The sequence below is a fragment of the Cyphomyrmex costatus genome, unplaced genomic scaffold, assembly GCF_001594065.2.
Source record: "Cyphomyrmex costatus isolate MS0001 unplaced genomic scaffold, Ccosl1.0 scaffold14, whole genome shotgun sequence".
Taxonomy (NCBI): Eukaryota; Metazoa; Arthropoda; class Insecta; order Hymenoptera; family Formicidae; genus Cyphomyrmex; species Cyphomyrmex costatus.
This window is the reverse complement of record NW_017275390.1, coordinates 2,200,261-2,216,383: the sequence shown is the minus strand read 5'-3', so window position 1 is coordinate 2,216,383 and position 16,123 is coordinate 2,200,261. Positions and strand designations below refer to the sequence as shown.

The following is a 16,123-nucleotide window of genomic DNA, read 5'->3' as shown; positions in this document are numbered from 1 at the left end:
GCTAATAGCCCTCTTGGGTAACTGACCTTGTCTAACAGCACGAACGGTTCGGCTCTTGAGAAAAGGAGCTACTCGAACAATATTGTCTCACGAGAATCTTAAATAGATCGAAGTTTCCTGCAACAACTTCTTATTTAGAGATAGATATACATATATATACGCATACTTTGGAGCGCTCGAGTCGCTTTGAGTCGTTTTGTACTTGTAGAAGATACTACGCATATACAGAAAAGTTAGACAAATCGAAGCTAGGTGGTGATTAGACGGTCTCGCGCAAGCCCTACCTACCAGAGCCACCGATTGTTATTATCAGCGTCACTAGGAAGATAGTCCGATCCCATCCCGGTACCACGATCGAATTAGTAGGCATTCGCCAAGCCGCCAGGCTACTACGACGTCTGGTAGGCGCGAGTGATTGGTCCTTCCGCACGGATTTACCGAAACACCCCCAAAACGGCAACCCGTCGTCGTCGTGGTGCTGCCGGGGCCCCGCCGTTAGCCGCGAGAGATCGCGAGAAGGGAGCTTGGGGAGATCGGCGGGAGGATCGGACTGTTCGTACGCGACCAGCACCGGTCACTGGTACGCCACTTGCTGGCGGCCCAGTGAGATGGAAGAAAAGTCCTCTGCCCGATTCTCCGAATATCTGTTCGCCAAGATGGGCGGGCAGGACGTCTCGGCCTCTCAGGGTCCCCGCAAGGTGACCGCCGACACCAGAAAGTGGATGCGAGAGAACCTGCTGCTCTTGGTCACCTTGTCCGGCGTACTCTTCGGCATAATTCTCGGTGAGCGACGGAAATGTTTATTTCTTTTCATCACAGAGAATTAAAACATTTTAAAAACTGTTGATTCAGGATATTTTTTTCGAAGAAGCCTTCTTATTTAAAAAAAAAAAGGAAAGAAAACTTTTTTGTTAATTTCTAATTTTTAATTCTTTTTCTTTGTGTTAATTTCAATATAATGTTATACAAACAATAAAGTATTATTATTATTATTATTATAACTTCCAGATAATTAATAGTGCTTGATAATAATTTTGAATTATTTTGTACAGTTGATTATTGTTTGGATGCGTTGTTGATATTGAAAGACACAATAAATAAAACAGAAATAAAATAGAAAATAACTCGTGTAACATAAAATGTTTATATCGCAATCGTCAGTCGCGTTTCAATATTCCGTCAGTTTATAAATTATGATCACTATTTGCGATATTTATCATATACATCTTTTTATAGTAACTTTATGTGTATGGGAAACTAACACTCTTTTTATATCATTTAGATTTTAATCTAATACAGCACAACAGCAATTCTTCAGTCAGCAATTCTCTTATCGCATCAAAACATCTTAATGTCTCTTTTCACGTTCATATAAACATCTCAATTAATAATAAAATTGTGCAAATGTTAAATGACCAAAAAACTAAAAAAATTCATCCCTCCAACAAAGATATTTTTATTCCATAATAAAAACACACACATGTAATCATAATGAATGCCTGTGGCGTGTCAAATGTTTATAGAAATTATATGTGAACGGTAAAACAATACGCTTTATGCTTACAATACAAGTGAGCTTTTCGTATAGATCGATTTTACACGTACAACATATCTCAAACGACCCAGTTCGAAATTATCATTCCGATTACGTAAAAGTAAGCAACACCTTTTATCTCGTTAAAAGGAGCTATTCATCGAGAGATATAGGGTTTCCTTAATAAATTTCGTCATATCGATATGATTCGTTTTGACACAAATATAATAGAGGCTATGTTTTCGTGATTATAACGCAGTACGTCATACATACCTATTATCGTAAATACATCATTTGTTTACATGCGAATGTAATTAACATTGAATCATATTTAATTAAGTGAGAATCGATTTTATTAGTTTTAGCTGTACAGTGTTAGAGAATTGAAATGATTTATTTCATTGTAATTGATACGTACATTCATACACACACACACACTATATATATATATATATATATATATATATATATATATATTACGAAAACCGTTTTATGAAATCATTAAATTACTCGATACATCTATACATTTGACGTAACACACATAAGAATTAACGATTAATGAAAGTATATTAATAAAACGATCAATATGTACGCGAGAGAGAGAGAGAGAGAGAGAGAGAGAGAGAGAGAGAGAGAGAGAGAGAGAGTGGGTGTTACATCTACACAAAATTTTATTTCTAACTTGATTCAGTATCTGATGGGCGAACATGTAACATCCATAGATACTTGTCTATGACACTATAAGTAGAAACGTTGATAGCATTGTAATAATTCATACGATGCCGCTCGATAGATCAGTCTAAATCAAAGCTTTCATTCATATTCTTCTATTAAAAATGAAAAATTCACACAAGGTTATCCTTGTTATTCCCCATATTGTCAATTTCTATATTGTTTTTTTAAGTACAAATATTGAAGAAACAATCCATTATTCGTACGGTCGTTTATCGCGATGAATGATTCATTTGAGAAAACATTAGGCTTTATGCTTTATGGCCTTTATGAGGACGTAGATAGCTTATACAACTAATTACCATCAAGTAGAAAAGAAATTGCTAAAACCTTCACCTTTTCGCCAACCGTGATGCCCCTTCTTCGCGATCGAATAATAAACCAATTGATCGTAATAAATTTAAATATAGTTCAAGGACAAGCATCCTGCAGAAGTTCTTAACAGTTTTATACGAGCAAATGAAAAAGTAAAGTTCTCGTGGTGCAGAATCGCGGATTAATCTGATAATATCCCGTCGTAGGGTTTGGCTTGCGACCTCTGGACCTTGGAGACGACGCAGTGATGCTGATCAGTTATCCGGGAGAGCTCTTTATGAGATTGCTAAAGTTAATGATTTTACCCCTTGTAATCGCCAGCCTCATATCAGGTGAGCTTTTTCTCTCAGCTTGCTTCGTGCACACGGTAAAGTACAGTATACGATATAAGTGTACGTCGAATCACAATTATTTTTATGTACCAGGTTCAGCGAGCTTAAACGCCAGGATGAACGGGATGATTGCCGTTCGAACTTTGGTGTACTTCATACTAACGTCCTTACTCAATGCTGTGCTTGGCGTAGCCCTGGTACTCGTTATTCATCCCGGTAATCCCGGCATCAGGGAATCGATTGGCCCTTCGCATCACGCGAGAGCCGTTAACATATTAGACAGCCTGCTCGATCTGGGAAGGTAAATTATGTCTACGATGTCTCTCATCGTCCGATATCGATTCTGTCAATATCAATAATGTACATAGACTCACTTGGAAGTTTTCCTATTAAAAAAAAAAAAAAAAACGGAAGTGTAGTGGAGTGTGAAGGTCAATATATATAAAACGATGGGAAAATAATGTTAATCAATTCCGATTTGTTTTCTTTCGAATTGCATTTAAGCATTTCGTTGAAATCGTTGACTATAGTAGCTTTCGAATCGTCAACAAAAATAGGTCGAGCACTTCCGCTGCGGTACTCCGCTGCGAAAACTTTGAGAAATGTGTGCACGATGATAACGCGACATTGAAATAATATCGATCCATGATACTCTCACCGTCGCTGAATCATTGTGGTAATACAGTTATCTAAGTCGGATTAAGGTCGTGGCATTTCACGAATCGTGAACTGAACTAAATGAAATTCATCGTGATCGCAGATACTACTCGTAGAGATGAAAATAGTTTATCGATCGTAGATATTTTATTCACACGAGGCGCACTCGAAAAAACGCCGTTTCAAAATCGCGCGATTCTCTAACGTTACATATTAAAGTCGCGATATCGCGGCTCGGTTATCGGAAATCATTTAACAATTGTTCGCTTCAATAACGCAATGTAAGATCGTTTTTATTGAAAAAGTTGCCGTAGCAGCTTGCGCCACGACTTAATCAATGTGTAAGGGCTATGAATAAAACGAAGGCCACGGGAAAGGTGTTATTTTTAAAGTATATACAGCCCTTTCTCATCATGTAACACGCGAAGATTCTACCTAGACTTATTTAATGTATTCACTGATATTTGAAATATATACGATTTTATATTAACGTTTTTACAGGAACATGTTTCCGGACAATTTGTTTCAAGCAGCTTTCCAACAAGTAAGAATATATCCTGATTCTTACGATATAAAAATGTGTGAAATGAAAAGGATTCGATGCTAATTAACAACGCTGTTGCAGGCGCACACAGTATATGTTCCGAAGAAACAACCCTTCCAAAACGTCACCGATCAGTTACCAACGGCAGTCTTGGGGGACGAGGAATTAATGAGAGTGGTACAATACAGAAGCGGCACGAATACTCTGGGTATAGTTTTCTTTTGTCTGGTCTTTGGTACGTTCCTGGGAACACTTGGCGAGAAAGGTCAGGTTGTCATAGATTTCTTCAAAGCTGTGTTCGAAGTCATCATGCGAATGGTCTCAACTGTTATGTGGTGAGTGTCTCGTGAAAATGAAAAACGATTGACGCTTCATATCGGTTTATAACGGAATGAAAATATCTCGCTTCCGCAGGATGACACCTATCGGCATCACCTCTGTAATAGCGGGCAAAATACTTGGCGTGGACGACCTGGTACTGGTGATGTCACAGCTGGCGTGGTTCATCGTCACGATCGCGATCGGTGTATTTCTCTATCAGCTGGTGATCATGCAACTGATATATGCGGCCTTCGTTAGAAAGAACCCCTTTAAATTCTACGCCGGCCTGGCCCAGGGCACCCTCACCGCCTTCGCCATGGCATCAACGTGAGTCGTCGATCTTCGAACCCGAGCCCGACCTTGAGAGAATCCATTATACGCCTGCCTCACAGGGCCTCGGTCAACGTTGTGATCGTATTTTCTGACCTCGTAGCCTCCGTTCCTTATCGGTCGTCTTTCGCAGATATTTCATCCTTCCTTCCATCCTTTTGTTTCTTGTCACGCGAACCTTTCTATGTCTACGCGAAATGGAGCTGGTCTGTCGCGCGATTGATATAAGTGAAAGTAATTAATTTCAAAACATTTTAATGCCATAAAACGAAATGGACAATGAGTGACACGTGGCGATGAAAGACGTGTATTGATCGAATCGATTGATGAAGACAATATGTTTCAGCCAGCTGTGTGGAGGCTTTGCGAGAGAGGCCACAATCCTGATATTCCTTTCCAAATCATTTGAGCCAGCTTTACATAACTTTCAGAAAAATTGCTTCAAATAATCCTCTTGCTTAGTTTCTATATAAAAACGTTGTGGAAGAGCTGGCAAATTTCCAAATTATCCTCATTAGTCTTTCTTCCATATTTGACAATCTCTTTTAATGTTTGCTTGCGAGGAGAGCTCGCCATGCCACATGAGAAAGAGAAAAAGAGGGAAAGAGGTATGCAGTTCCGGGTAGCACTTAGAATGCTGATACTACCGGTTCCCGATTACCAAATCATACGAACTTCCGAAAGCTTATAGCCAGATTGTTACGCAAACGGAATTTCGTCGCGCAAAACATAACGTATTATTGCCACGAATAAAAAATTACGGGATCACTTTCAAATATAGTTATCGTTATCGCGAAAAGTGAAACTACTTGGCAACGATGTTGCCCAAACTGGCGATCTGCTGACTCCGTGTTACCTGGACTGATTCGCGGTGTGGAAGTCTTCTAAGGATTCCCTTAATCGGTATCTTCGAACTCTTCTCTCGCAATGGCGAGGAAGGGGAAGAAGAAACCGTACCAAAGGAGACCTTCACGCCAAACCATACGATTAATTTTAAGTCGTTTTTAACAATGAATTGGCGTAACTGAAAAAATATTGGTTGCTTGTGCCGAGCTCGCTCTTGCAGGTACGACGAGGACGTCGATGACCGGCTGTACTCCTGAACAACGTGCGATTATTATTTATCTCTCTTGAATAATTCATTTTTGAGAGTCACGCAAAGCAACGATCATTTTTTCAGTTCGCACTTACGAATCAAATTCAGTTTGCACCTCTGAAATCCTTCCTTTCTTTCTTTCAGTCCAACGTCTAATTCTAATACGAAATGAATTATCCTGTACCTGCTGCAATTATTCCTACTTCCACGTTCCCGTCACTGCCGTTTCTTCCCCCTTTCCCACCTGGTATTATTACTTTTAGCAGTGCTCAATATTGTTTATGATCCAGCTAGGTTTTATACAGTTGTTATCTAACTCAATCTGTTTCTCTGTGGATTAACTGTTTCCAGAAGAGAGCGTACACAACTGTGCGTACACTGTGACTGACTGAGAAACTGTTCTCAGTGTATCTGAACAGAGACTGTATGAATATCATGATGATGTATTAGAACACGCACTGCACGCGGCCTTTTGCAGGTGGTTGACTCTAAGAGACAGAGGGTAGCGCTTGGTAAGTAATTGATGGCCGCAACATGAAGGTACATACGATTGTCTGTTGTAGAATCCATGGTGGGCGATGCGGCCTGGCGGACATCCTGGCAAATTGTGATCTAAGCTAATCCCGGTTGATTTTCAGGTTGTTCTCTCGGTCATTCTGGCAGTTGTTCTGGCACTCTTTCTACTAACCGCAGTTAATAATGCGTCGATATTATTCCGAGTATTCTTTCGTCGTTCGGATACCGTTTTTCTGCAATCCCTTTATATATCCATTCTGTGTCAACTCAAGCCTTGGTCGGTTACTTCTCTCTGAGAAACTATCGATAAATAAACCGCCGCTATATCTGTCCCGTGAATTTACGCCAGAATGACCATCACGACTGCAGCGACAGGCGACATGGAACGAATCTTTCTACCATCAACGGAAATGTGCTTTGCCCGATTTTTGCTAACGCAGCTTTGTACAGGGCTGCCGCACTTCCTGTGACTTTTCGTCTGATGACCGAGAAGCTAAGAGTCGACCCTAGAGTCACCAGATTCGTCCTACCGATCGGTTGTAATATCAACATGGATGGTACCGCGCTCTTCGTCGCCGTTGCTAGCATATTCATTGCCCAGATGAATGGTATCTTCATGGGCTTTGGGGAGATCATTACTGTTATGTGAGTCTCTCTTGCCTTGCAATAAGCTCTTTTGTTATCAAATCAAATTTTTAAATCAAACCAAATTTTTAAAAATCTTATTTAATTATGTATTTACTGTTTTTCGTTTCAATCTTCTATTATCATCTTATTTTGCAAAGTTTGACATCCACTGCTGCTTCCGTCTCGTCGGCCTCGGTACCAAGCGCTGCGCTCGTCCTGCTGTTAGTTGTCCTAAGCGCTATTGATGCTCCTGTCAATGACGTTTCTCTTTTATTCGCGATCGATTGGTTTGTGTGAGTATCAAACAAAATATTCTTTGAAAAAAAAATTGTATAAAATATCCTATTTCAAAATATGTCCTATTATTATGATATGCTACGAGATCAAGTATTTTGTTACACAAGTCTCGTTTCTCAGAATTGTTTGAGGAGAAGAAATATATATATATATATGTATAATATTTTTTTAATAATCAATAAAACATTTTAAAACATATAATTCTTAGATAACAAAAACTCCTGTACAGTTCAAGTTTGTTTTTAAAACATTTTAATATTGTTAATAAATATTTTAATACCTATTAATGTGTGAATATCATTTTATATCGGTTAGGGATCGGATAAGAACCACCAATAATATGCTAGGAGACTGTTATGCTGCTGCAGTCGTCGAACAACTCTCGAAAAAGGAACTGATGGCATTGGACGCAGCAGCCTATCAAGTAAAATACAAAATAATTTTTTTTTATACAATAATTTTATAATTAATTACATTGTATTAATAACGTACTGAAATTAGAAAAGTGTATTTAATATTTGCTAGATAATTCGTCTTATTTAGTCCTGTATGTAAAACATGTAAAACAAATTTTTATTTGCATGCTAATGTAACAATGCCCTATCATTTATTTTTAGTCGGAGACTGTGCTGCCAACCACTATCGCCAATGGATGTCTTACCGCCAACAGGGTACCCGATCCTGACACCGTTGTTGTCGAGATGCAAGACGACGCGCAGATAACGGGGATCACCAAGTAAACACGCTTGTTGGTAGGGCTAGGCTATCACTTTGTACGATCATTATCAGATCATATCAATTTATTAATAACCTCGCTTCGCGAATCGCTGATTTATCTGCCAATTAGTAAACGGAAGACTTGACGGGAAAAAATGAAGATTGTCAAAGTCAGCTTCATAAAGTGCTTTATAAAATTTATTTTGCGCACACATTAATGCTGCGTTCAGAAATATCACCCAGGTTTCCTCGAGTATTATCTTATCCTTGTTGTCCATTCAATGTTAAACAAGGATAAGACGGTACACGGGGGTACTCGAGTGATATTCGAACGCAGCCTAAATCACCCTCATTATAATAATAATATTAAACAAATGACAATTTCGCATTTCTTCCGTGTCAAGTTTTCAAGTTGAACGATGACAGCATTCTGCAAATTTCTTCTTTTCTTTCAGCTTCGGAATATTACACATGTCGAGAAGTGTGACGGAAGAGACCGTTTGACTAATGGTTAGCCCGACGAAATAATTTAATATCGCAGAATCTCATCAGCAAATAAATTGATTCTGCCATCTGTTTGAATTGTTCAACGAGGATCAAAAACGTACTTTGCGCCAAAGGCGTGTTTAGTTCCTCTCTAGTTCTCTTTGTTTTAAACAATTTTCGAAGTTCGTAAAGACCTTCCGTAAGGAATTTTAAAAGACAAGACGGAAGCTCTTGCGGAAAATGCGATTGCTAATGAAAACACGAAGATATTTAACTGTCAATAAGAACGGATCACATGGTACATGTGCAGGTACAGCAATAAAAATTGAAATTACGATCGAGGCTTTCAAAGACTCGAAGGTAGCGTATCTTGTCAATCGCTATGACGATAATAATTACACTGGATGTTATATAGGCAAAAAGTCGGGATATAAGTCGTACAACGACTTCTAAAGGGATCAGACTGGATTAGTAAAATATTAATCCGATCGACCGACTCACATTCGGATGAATGATAAGTGACGATCGTAGATTAAAGATTCACCCCTAGTAAACCCCGCAGATGATCGACGTTAATAACCGTTTCTACGATCGATCATATAAACAGCATGTCGAATGTGGTGCCTTATTTTGCGCCAAGCAGGCAGACGCGATGAAAGTAAAATGTCTTGCGCAAAGGCTTTTCTGTTTCGGGTATACCTCGTGTGATGTACGTATCGCGTGTAAAATGCCGATTCCAAAAATATATCTGACGCTTCTCGATGTGACTTAGAACATCCTAGCTCCGAATCTGAAGATTGCAGAGCATGACTGTTATCAGTGACGAATATATAGCTTTCTATCGGAAATAAAGAAATTTTTTACGGTGTTTGGGAAGGGAGCTTGATGTGATAACTGTTAGGTAGCTATGTGCATACTACACATATCTAGGATAAAATAAATAACGTTTTAATTGCCCCGTAATGTTATTACTAGAATACAGTTATTACTAGGCTACATTTTAAAGACCGCTCGCTTCGCGTAACGTGTACTGTTTACGTCACTGATCATAATCCGAATCGACGAGGGGAGAAATTAAGAAAATTACATATACGGCAACAATATACGTGTTCAGCGGAGATCAATATAGACTCCACGCTGAGGAAATACAGCAAAGAAGACTTACAAGCGAGTAAAACTTTAAATAGATTTTAAAAGTCATATCGATCTAACTATTGGACCATTAATTGACGAAAAACTGATGTATAGAACCTTCCTATGTGTTCTGCTTTTGAAAAATGAATGTTTTTGCCAAAGAGTGCTTGTCGAGATAGAACTTGAAACCTTGGACGTGTATTTTCATTTTGTTAAAATTGGAGATAACGTTTTATACAATTTCAGAACTATCTCAAATTTTCCAAAGAAATTTCTCTTTCATGTGGGAACAAAACGTATTTGAAATTTTCAATAACGTTGGTTTATATTAATTGTAATTATACAGACGTCCAAGATTCTATCTCGTTACACTCTTCTTCGAATAGTGCTCCCTGCCGTAGAAGAACATACCTTCCAATATGATGTTGTCCAGATCGTAGATTAGAATAAACAAGTTCGTGTTTTTCGATCGTATGTGGAAGATTATACTAATAATTCTTCTATGAATGACAAAGAGAACGGAATATTTAAATAGCGCAGCTCATTGTCGGGCGCCCACAAGACTGGATATACAATATGATAATACCATTTTGCTAGACGTAATAATGGGTAAACGATTCCTATACATGGTTTCGCTAATACTAGGCACTAGATAGGTAGGTCGATACGTGTTTCATCGTAGAGACTGTCTAAATGTACAAACTGTTTGAGAAGAGAGAGAAAAAAGGAGTACGTAGTATTATTTTTAGCAGTTAATGTTTATTTATCCGTATAAATTGCAATGCATTATTTAAATTCTTTTGAAAGTTTCAATATTATTTCATATAGATATATACGCATTTACGGAGATCAACTTTTATTGTTGAAGATGAATCAACCAACAAGTAACTGCGAAATTCTATTCTTTTATTTTGAATGTTCAAAGCAAGTATTAATATTTAGAAATATTTAGAAATTATAAATTATATAAATGGTACTTTGTATTTTGTCATAAAACATTGAAATGACATCAAAATAGATTATGAAGAGAAATTAGAGGGAAATCATAAACTAGATTGAAACAATTTACAATTAAGAGAGTAGAACAGCTATTCATAATTAATAATTATTTTTTTAATTTAATTATATAAGTTAATTTTGTTAATTGTAATTTTTTCATATATAATATTCTTTCAAGTGATATATCGGGTGCTCCTGTTACTCGGCACGTTTTATGCTCAAGTATTGAAAAATGAGTTACTACATAATAGCTGTGAGATATAAAACGAGCGGAGAAAACATGGAATAAACTTATCAAACTAATCCGAAGAATACGTGTATACTTGTAAGGCTCAACGTGTTGTATAACAAAAAGCAGATTTATACGTGGAAACATTTGGTCTTTTTTATTAGCAATCCCTGTCGCTTTTCCTCTTTCCAATCCATTTCTTATTAGATGATATATTTTGCGTGAGACAAATTAAAATTAGTAATTAAATTAATTTTATTCGAGTAAGATGAGTGTCGGAATATGATAGAAAAATACACCTTCCTAAAAAATTCATTTATTTTAAGGCCCACGTCACAGTAAGGCCCTCAGCTTGAAATCTTTGTACAGAGAACAATTTTATACAAAATATGACATATATTTATATATATATATATTCAGTGCGTTATGTATATATGTATCGGGCTGAGAAATTCCATCCCTCGTTACATCGAGATCGCATTCGGGGGACGAAGTAACAATTAATCAACGAATATATATGGACGCCGCTTTTAGAGATGCGCTGCCACGAAATGCAATGTGTGATCAGTTCGCTCGTGGTAGCGCGTTTCGTTTTTAATTTGGATGATATCGCCATGTTCGTCATAATATTAATCGATTCGATATAATAAAATTAGATTACTATACACACATTCACGCGAAGACTTGATGAACATGGCGCGATCATTCGATTTCCGGTTTACGATAAAGACAGTCTATATCTTTTTGATTATGACAACATCGTTATTCTCATAGATTATTTACATTGCTACTTAATGACTAAACGCCGTCGCAAGTGGCGGATATTTACAACATTCCGTTCAGAAAGTACTTGCTTTCAGTTAGCTATCGATCGGAATAAAGAACGTTTGTATTATATAGCAGATATGGAATTGTCAAGGCGCAATCGCCGCTTTCTCGTTTTCTGTTTCATTCGTGAATTACTCGTATCGCTCTTCGCTATGAATCGAAACTATGTATAAAGTTTATATTAATTTTGTTATAATTTTAATTAATTAATTAATAAGTAACAATTAATTACGGGAAGGTAGCGTTTGCGCGTGACGGGGAGAACGATTCGGCCACGATTTATTTTCACGGCTGATCAAATTGAAATTACTAAATTAAAATAATTCATTAACATTATACCCGCGGATCACGTTGTTGTTCGCACAATCTGAGAGAGCAATATACATATATCCATTAATAGATCACATTTAACAACGTATATTAACAGGAATTATTCGCATTACACAAGGTACCAATATCGTCCGATATCGCTACGCTTTTCCGGCGAGTCATCACTGTATTACACTAGAAATTAGTACAAAAAGTACGCCGGATTAAAATCAGAGTATTCTCAAATCCTCAGCTCAGCATCAGCGACGGGAATTCCTCGGTTGGCACTTTGATTAGATCTCTGAGTGGCGGGTGGTACAAGAGGGCTAATGCTAGGACTTCTCGTAGCTAGGGGTGATAGCGAGGGAGAAAAACTCGGACTTAACGCAGCGGAAGGAAATGTAGAGGCATCGTGACTGATCGGTGACCTTGGTAAAATTCCTCTCGCTAACGCTGGTGCTGCCAATGATCTCGGAGCGACGGATGTGAGCAATGGTGGCGGTGGTGCTTTATGTACAGACTTGGTCTTGCCGCTGCTGCCGGAGTTCCCGCTTTGAACGCTGGCGGCGTCATCCTTTAGCCTAGCAATCTCACTGAATACGTGAGCTAACGGTTGATACTGGGGTCCCCAGTCTAACAGATAATCCCAATTGTACGACCCAGTGAGCTCCTCCTCGCTGTGCACGATGGAACTTAGGGAACCATTCATCGATGGTCCACCTGGCACTTCCAGACCAGAAGTGGGTCGTCCAGATTCCCCAATCTTACCATAAATCAACGTTGCTATATCTGCCTCAGTGCTCGCCTCATCTTCAAACAGATGCAAACTATCAAGAGGCAAAGCTTCAGGAGGCCTCCTAGGCGTACCGGCTGGAGGATCCACTATGCCCAATCTAGCCAAGTATTCCTGAGTATTGTGAACTGAAAGATCGCTCGCGGAATCACCGGTCTGCTGTCCCTCATTGATCATCCTGATTTCTTCGTCGTCCCCATCATCCTCGGCGGAGCCTCTGCCGGAAGAACCCGATTGATCGCTTCCAGAAAGTTCGGAGGTAGCTTGCTGTTGTCCGGATTGACTGGATGTTCCATAAGGAGGTATTTCGTCATATTTCGGAGGGGCAAACTGGCAGGACGCACCGCCACCCGCTCCCCCGCCACTTGCGGAACTACCGTTTCCGCTCGCACCGACTCCGGTCACACTTCTGATCGGGATCGTGTCAAACGCGCTCGGGTCCACATAACTGTTTGATGCAGTAGCATTGCTTTCGCCATTCAGGCCTGGCTTCGTACCAGGCTTCTTGTGACGGCGATTACGAATATGAAGATAGAGAAAGATAGCACCAAACGCGAGAATGAGAAGAAGAAGAGCGATTAACAGACCCAGAACCCAATCGGCTAAACCTCCCGGAGTAGCCACGGCCATATTCGAACCGATATCCGTAGGCGCTAAAGCGGTAGCTCCTCTAGCTCCGTTCAATTCAGTATCATCCATTAGTGTAATTTCTACTACCGTCATGTTAGACAGAGAGCCCTGTCTACCGGAACTCGCGCTGACTACTAATCTGGATGATTCGTCTATATCGATATGCATCAATTTCTGTTTCACGATCAATGCACCGGTCGTACGATTCAATTTGAAATAAGGATGTTGGGATGTTAATTGATACACGACTCGGCCATCGGGTCCTTTATCGCGATCGGTCGCCGTCACGTGACCAATTACTGCGCCAGGCAACATTTGAGTACTGCTCTTTATTCCGAATCGATACATCCTCTCGGTAAACTGTGGAAAGAATTCATCCCTCGAGTCAATTTCCACTCTGACACGCACTGCCGCTGCACGGCCTCCTGCATCCGTGGCACGCAATGTAAAAGCGTATCGATTCCGTTGTTCGTAATCAAACACTGCACGAGTGATAACGGTACCCGACTCATCGACCGCGAATAGCTTCCAACTATCATCGATGTCGGAGAATCCACTGGCAGCGGAAACAATGGAATAGTTTAATGATCCAAATATGCCGCGATCCAAATCCGAAGCACGCGCGGAGAAGACAACTGTGCCAATCGGCTCGTTCTCACCAACAAACTCGAGATATTCAGAGACCGGAAACTTTGGCGAATTGTCGTTCACATCTTCCAAATAAACGCGAAGATTGGCGAGCGCGCAAAGAGGCAAAGTTGGATCACTGTCGCAGACCATCACCACGAGATTGTAGACTTCAGGCTCCAAATCGCAGTCAAGCGTGGAGTTCACTAAGACCGCGCCAGTTGTCCTCTCTACACGGAAGAGACCACCGTCGTTTCCTGAAGTAATATCGTATACCAGAGTGGCCGCTGTGGTGTTAACCAAGTCGTCGTCCTTAGCTTGTAGAACGGCAATAGTTGTTCCGCATGGGGCGTCTTCCTTGATGGATACTTCATACAGCTCTTCCAGAAAATCCGGATAATTATCGTTCACATCCTCCACGTTGATTGTTACTATTATTGGTTCATCTCCCATTAGTAAGCCTGTCGTCGTGTTTTCGATCTTGTTGCCCAATTGAAGCATGTATCTAGAAAATAAAATACGCAACTTGATAAAGCTCCTATTTTAAAATAAAGGAAGTAAAAGTATAGAGAGAGAGAGAGAGAGAATGTTAACAATAAGCATTGATTAAACTACATAAACCCTAATCAACAATGTGCTCTTTGCTTCCTGTAATTTCGTCCTTTTTACCACCTTTATCTCTTGCTTTTATCTCTTGTCTTTTATCATTCGAGACAAAAGTTGATGTACTTCGGAAGAAACAAGAAACACGTAACAATAAACAATTGTCAACAAAACAGTTTCAAAGAGGGAAAAAGATTACAGTGTAGATTAGACTTAAGACTCAACGTAATAAAACGTAGAATTAGCATAATACTCGTAAAATCATAATCAAATTTTTATCTGAACCATCGCTTACCTGTCCCTTGCCTCACGATCAAGCGTCTTTGAAAGCATCAGCCGATCCTTAAATATCTCAAATGTTCCGCTATCGTCGCCTGCAATGATGGTACCATCCAAGAGGTCTACGTCGGAAAGCTTCATCAGCGTCGTACCTTTCGGCAAACTTTCCTTCACCATGAAATTGTATTCCCGCCCAGGTAAGGCGCTCTTTAAACTGCTAAATCGTACGACAACCGAGCACACCGACGATGCCGCGGGTTTGCCATGATCCTCCGCAACAATCGCCAAGTCCATCTCTTTTGGTATCGGTCTGGATATCGCTGTGTGATTAACAGTCAGAACGCCGGTCACGGGATCCACCGAAAATCCCTTCACGGGACGCAGCAGATAATATCGCACTCGGCTGTTCTCCTCCGAAAGGTCGTCGTCCGTAGCGTTTACCGTCAGAATTTCCTGCTTGCCTTGCCCTTCTGAAATGAGAAAAAAAAATCAACACGGTTACGCAGCGTGTAATTATATTAACATAAATTCGTACCAGGTTTTTTTTTTAATATTCTTGAAGCGAATAAAGAGAAAGATATTTAGATGCGAAATTATAAAGAGAGCTCATATAACGTCATACGAGACGGCATTCATTAGTGAACGGCAGGGACTCGAGAAGCACTCTCCGCGAGATCGATTATCGAGTCGTACATTGTACAAGGAACCACTCGACAGGGACGCGGGAGAAAGATCGAGAGATCAGCAGGCCTGAGCTCAAATACTCTTCGTGTCTTCTTGTTGCGGATGCGTCCTCGACCATCGCCGGTCGGGACCGACATTACGAACGCCTTTTTTCGGACGGCGAGCAAGGAGGATAAGCCTTCTTGACATCAGGCCCGAACGGAAGTATGAAATAATAACCAGTTATATATAAATCGCGCCGCGCGCGCGGTGCCGTGGGTCCGGACTCTCGATGGCGCGTTGCGCATACAAAAATCATTTCGATGCGTTTCAAATCGTCGGATAACTCGGCATTAATGTGCCAAGCCGTGGCCTAAAGTATAGGAGGCAGGGGAAGATATAGACCGATGCGTGGCGTGCGTGGAAGAAGATTTGAAATAAACCTGGAGGATATGATTCCCTTCAGGGATCTTGTGCAGCAGCCGGGAGGAGCGAGAGCATCTCGTCGAGAAAAAAAAAAGTATT

At 40.0% G+C, this 16,123-nt stretch overlaps 2 protein-coding genes across 2 annotated transcripts in view; one reads left to right on the top strand and one right to left on the bottom strand.

Annotated features, from left to right (window-relative positions):
- The first annotated feature begins 290 nt into the window (after positions 1-290).
- On the top strand, positions 291-10,413 carry Eaat2 (Excitatory amino acid transporter 2). The gene is made up of 11 exons (XM_018551475.1): positions 291-783; positions 2,788-2,913; positions 3,007-3,214; positions 4,072-4,114; positions 4,196-4,449; positions 4,529-4,762; positions 6,828-7,022; positions 7,163-7,297; positions 7,617-7,725; positions 7,919-8,037; positions 8,474-10,413. Exons 1-11 carry the CDS (start codon positions 609-611, stop codon positions 8,520-8,522), a joined length of 1,647 nt encoding a protein of 548 aa, XP_018406977.1. The 5' UTR covers positions 291-608; the 3' UTR covers positions 8,523-10,413.
- An 810-nt stretch (positions 10,414-11,223) lies between these two features.
- Positions 11,224-16,123, bottom strand: part of ds (dachsous cadherin-related 1) — a 72,448-nt gene continuing 67,548 nt past the window's right edge. The window contains exons 15-16 of the mRNA XM_018551352.1: positions 14,952-15,405; positions 11,224-14,558 (exon numbers count right to left, since the gene is read on the bottom strand). Of these exons, the coding sequence (XP_018406854.1) occupies positions 12,245-14,558; positions 14,952-15,405 (2,768 nt within the window). The 3' untranslated portion in view covers positions 11,224-12,244. The remainder of the gene's footprint in view (positions 14,559-14,951; positions 15,406-16,123) is intronic.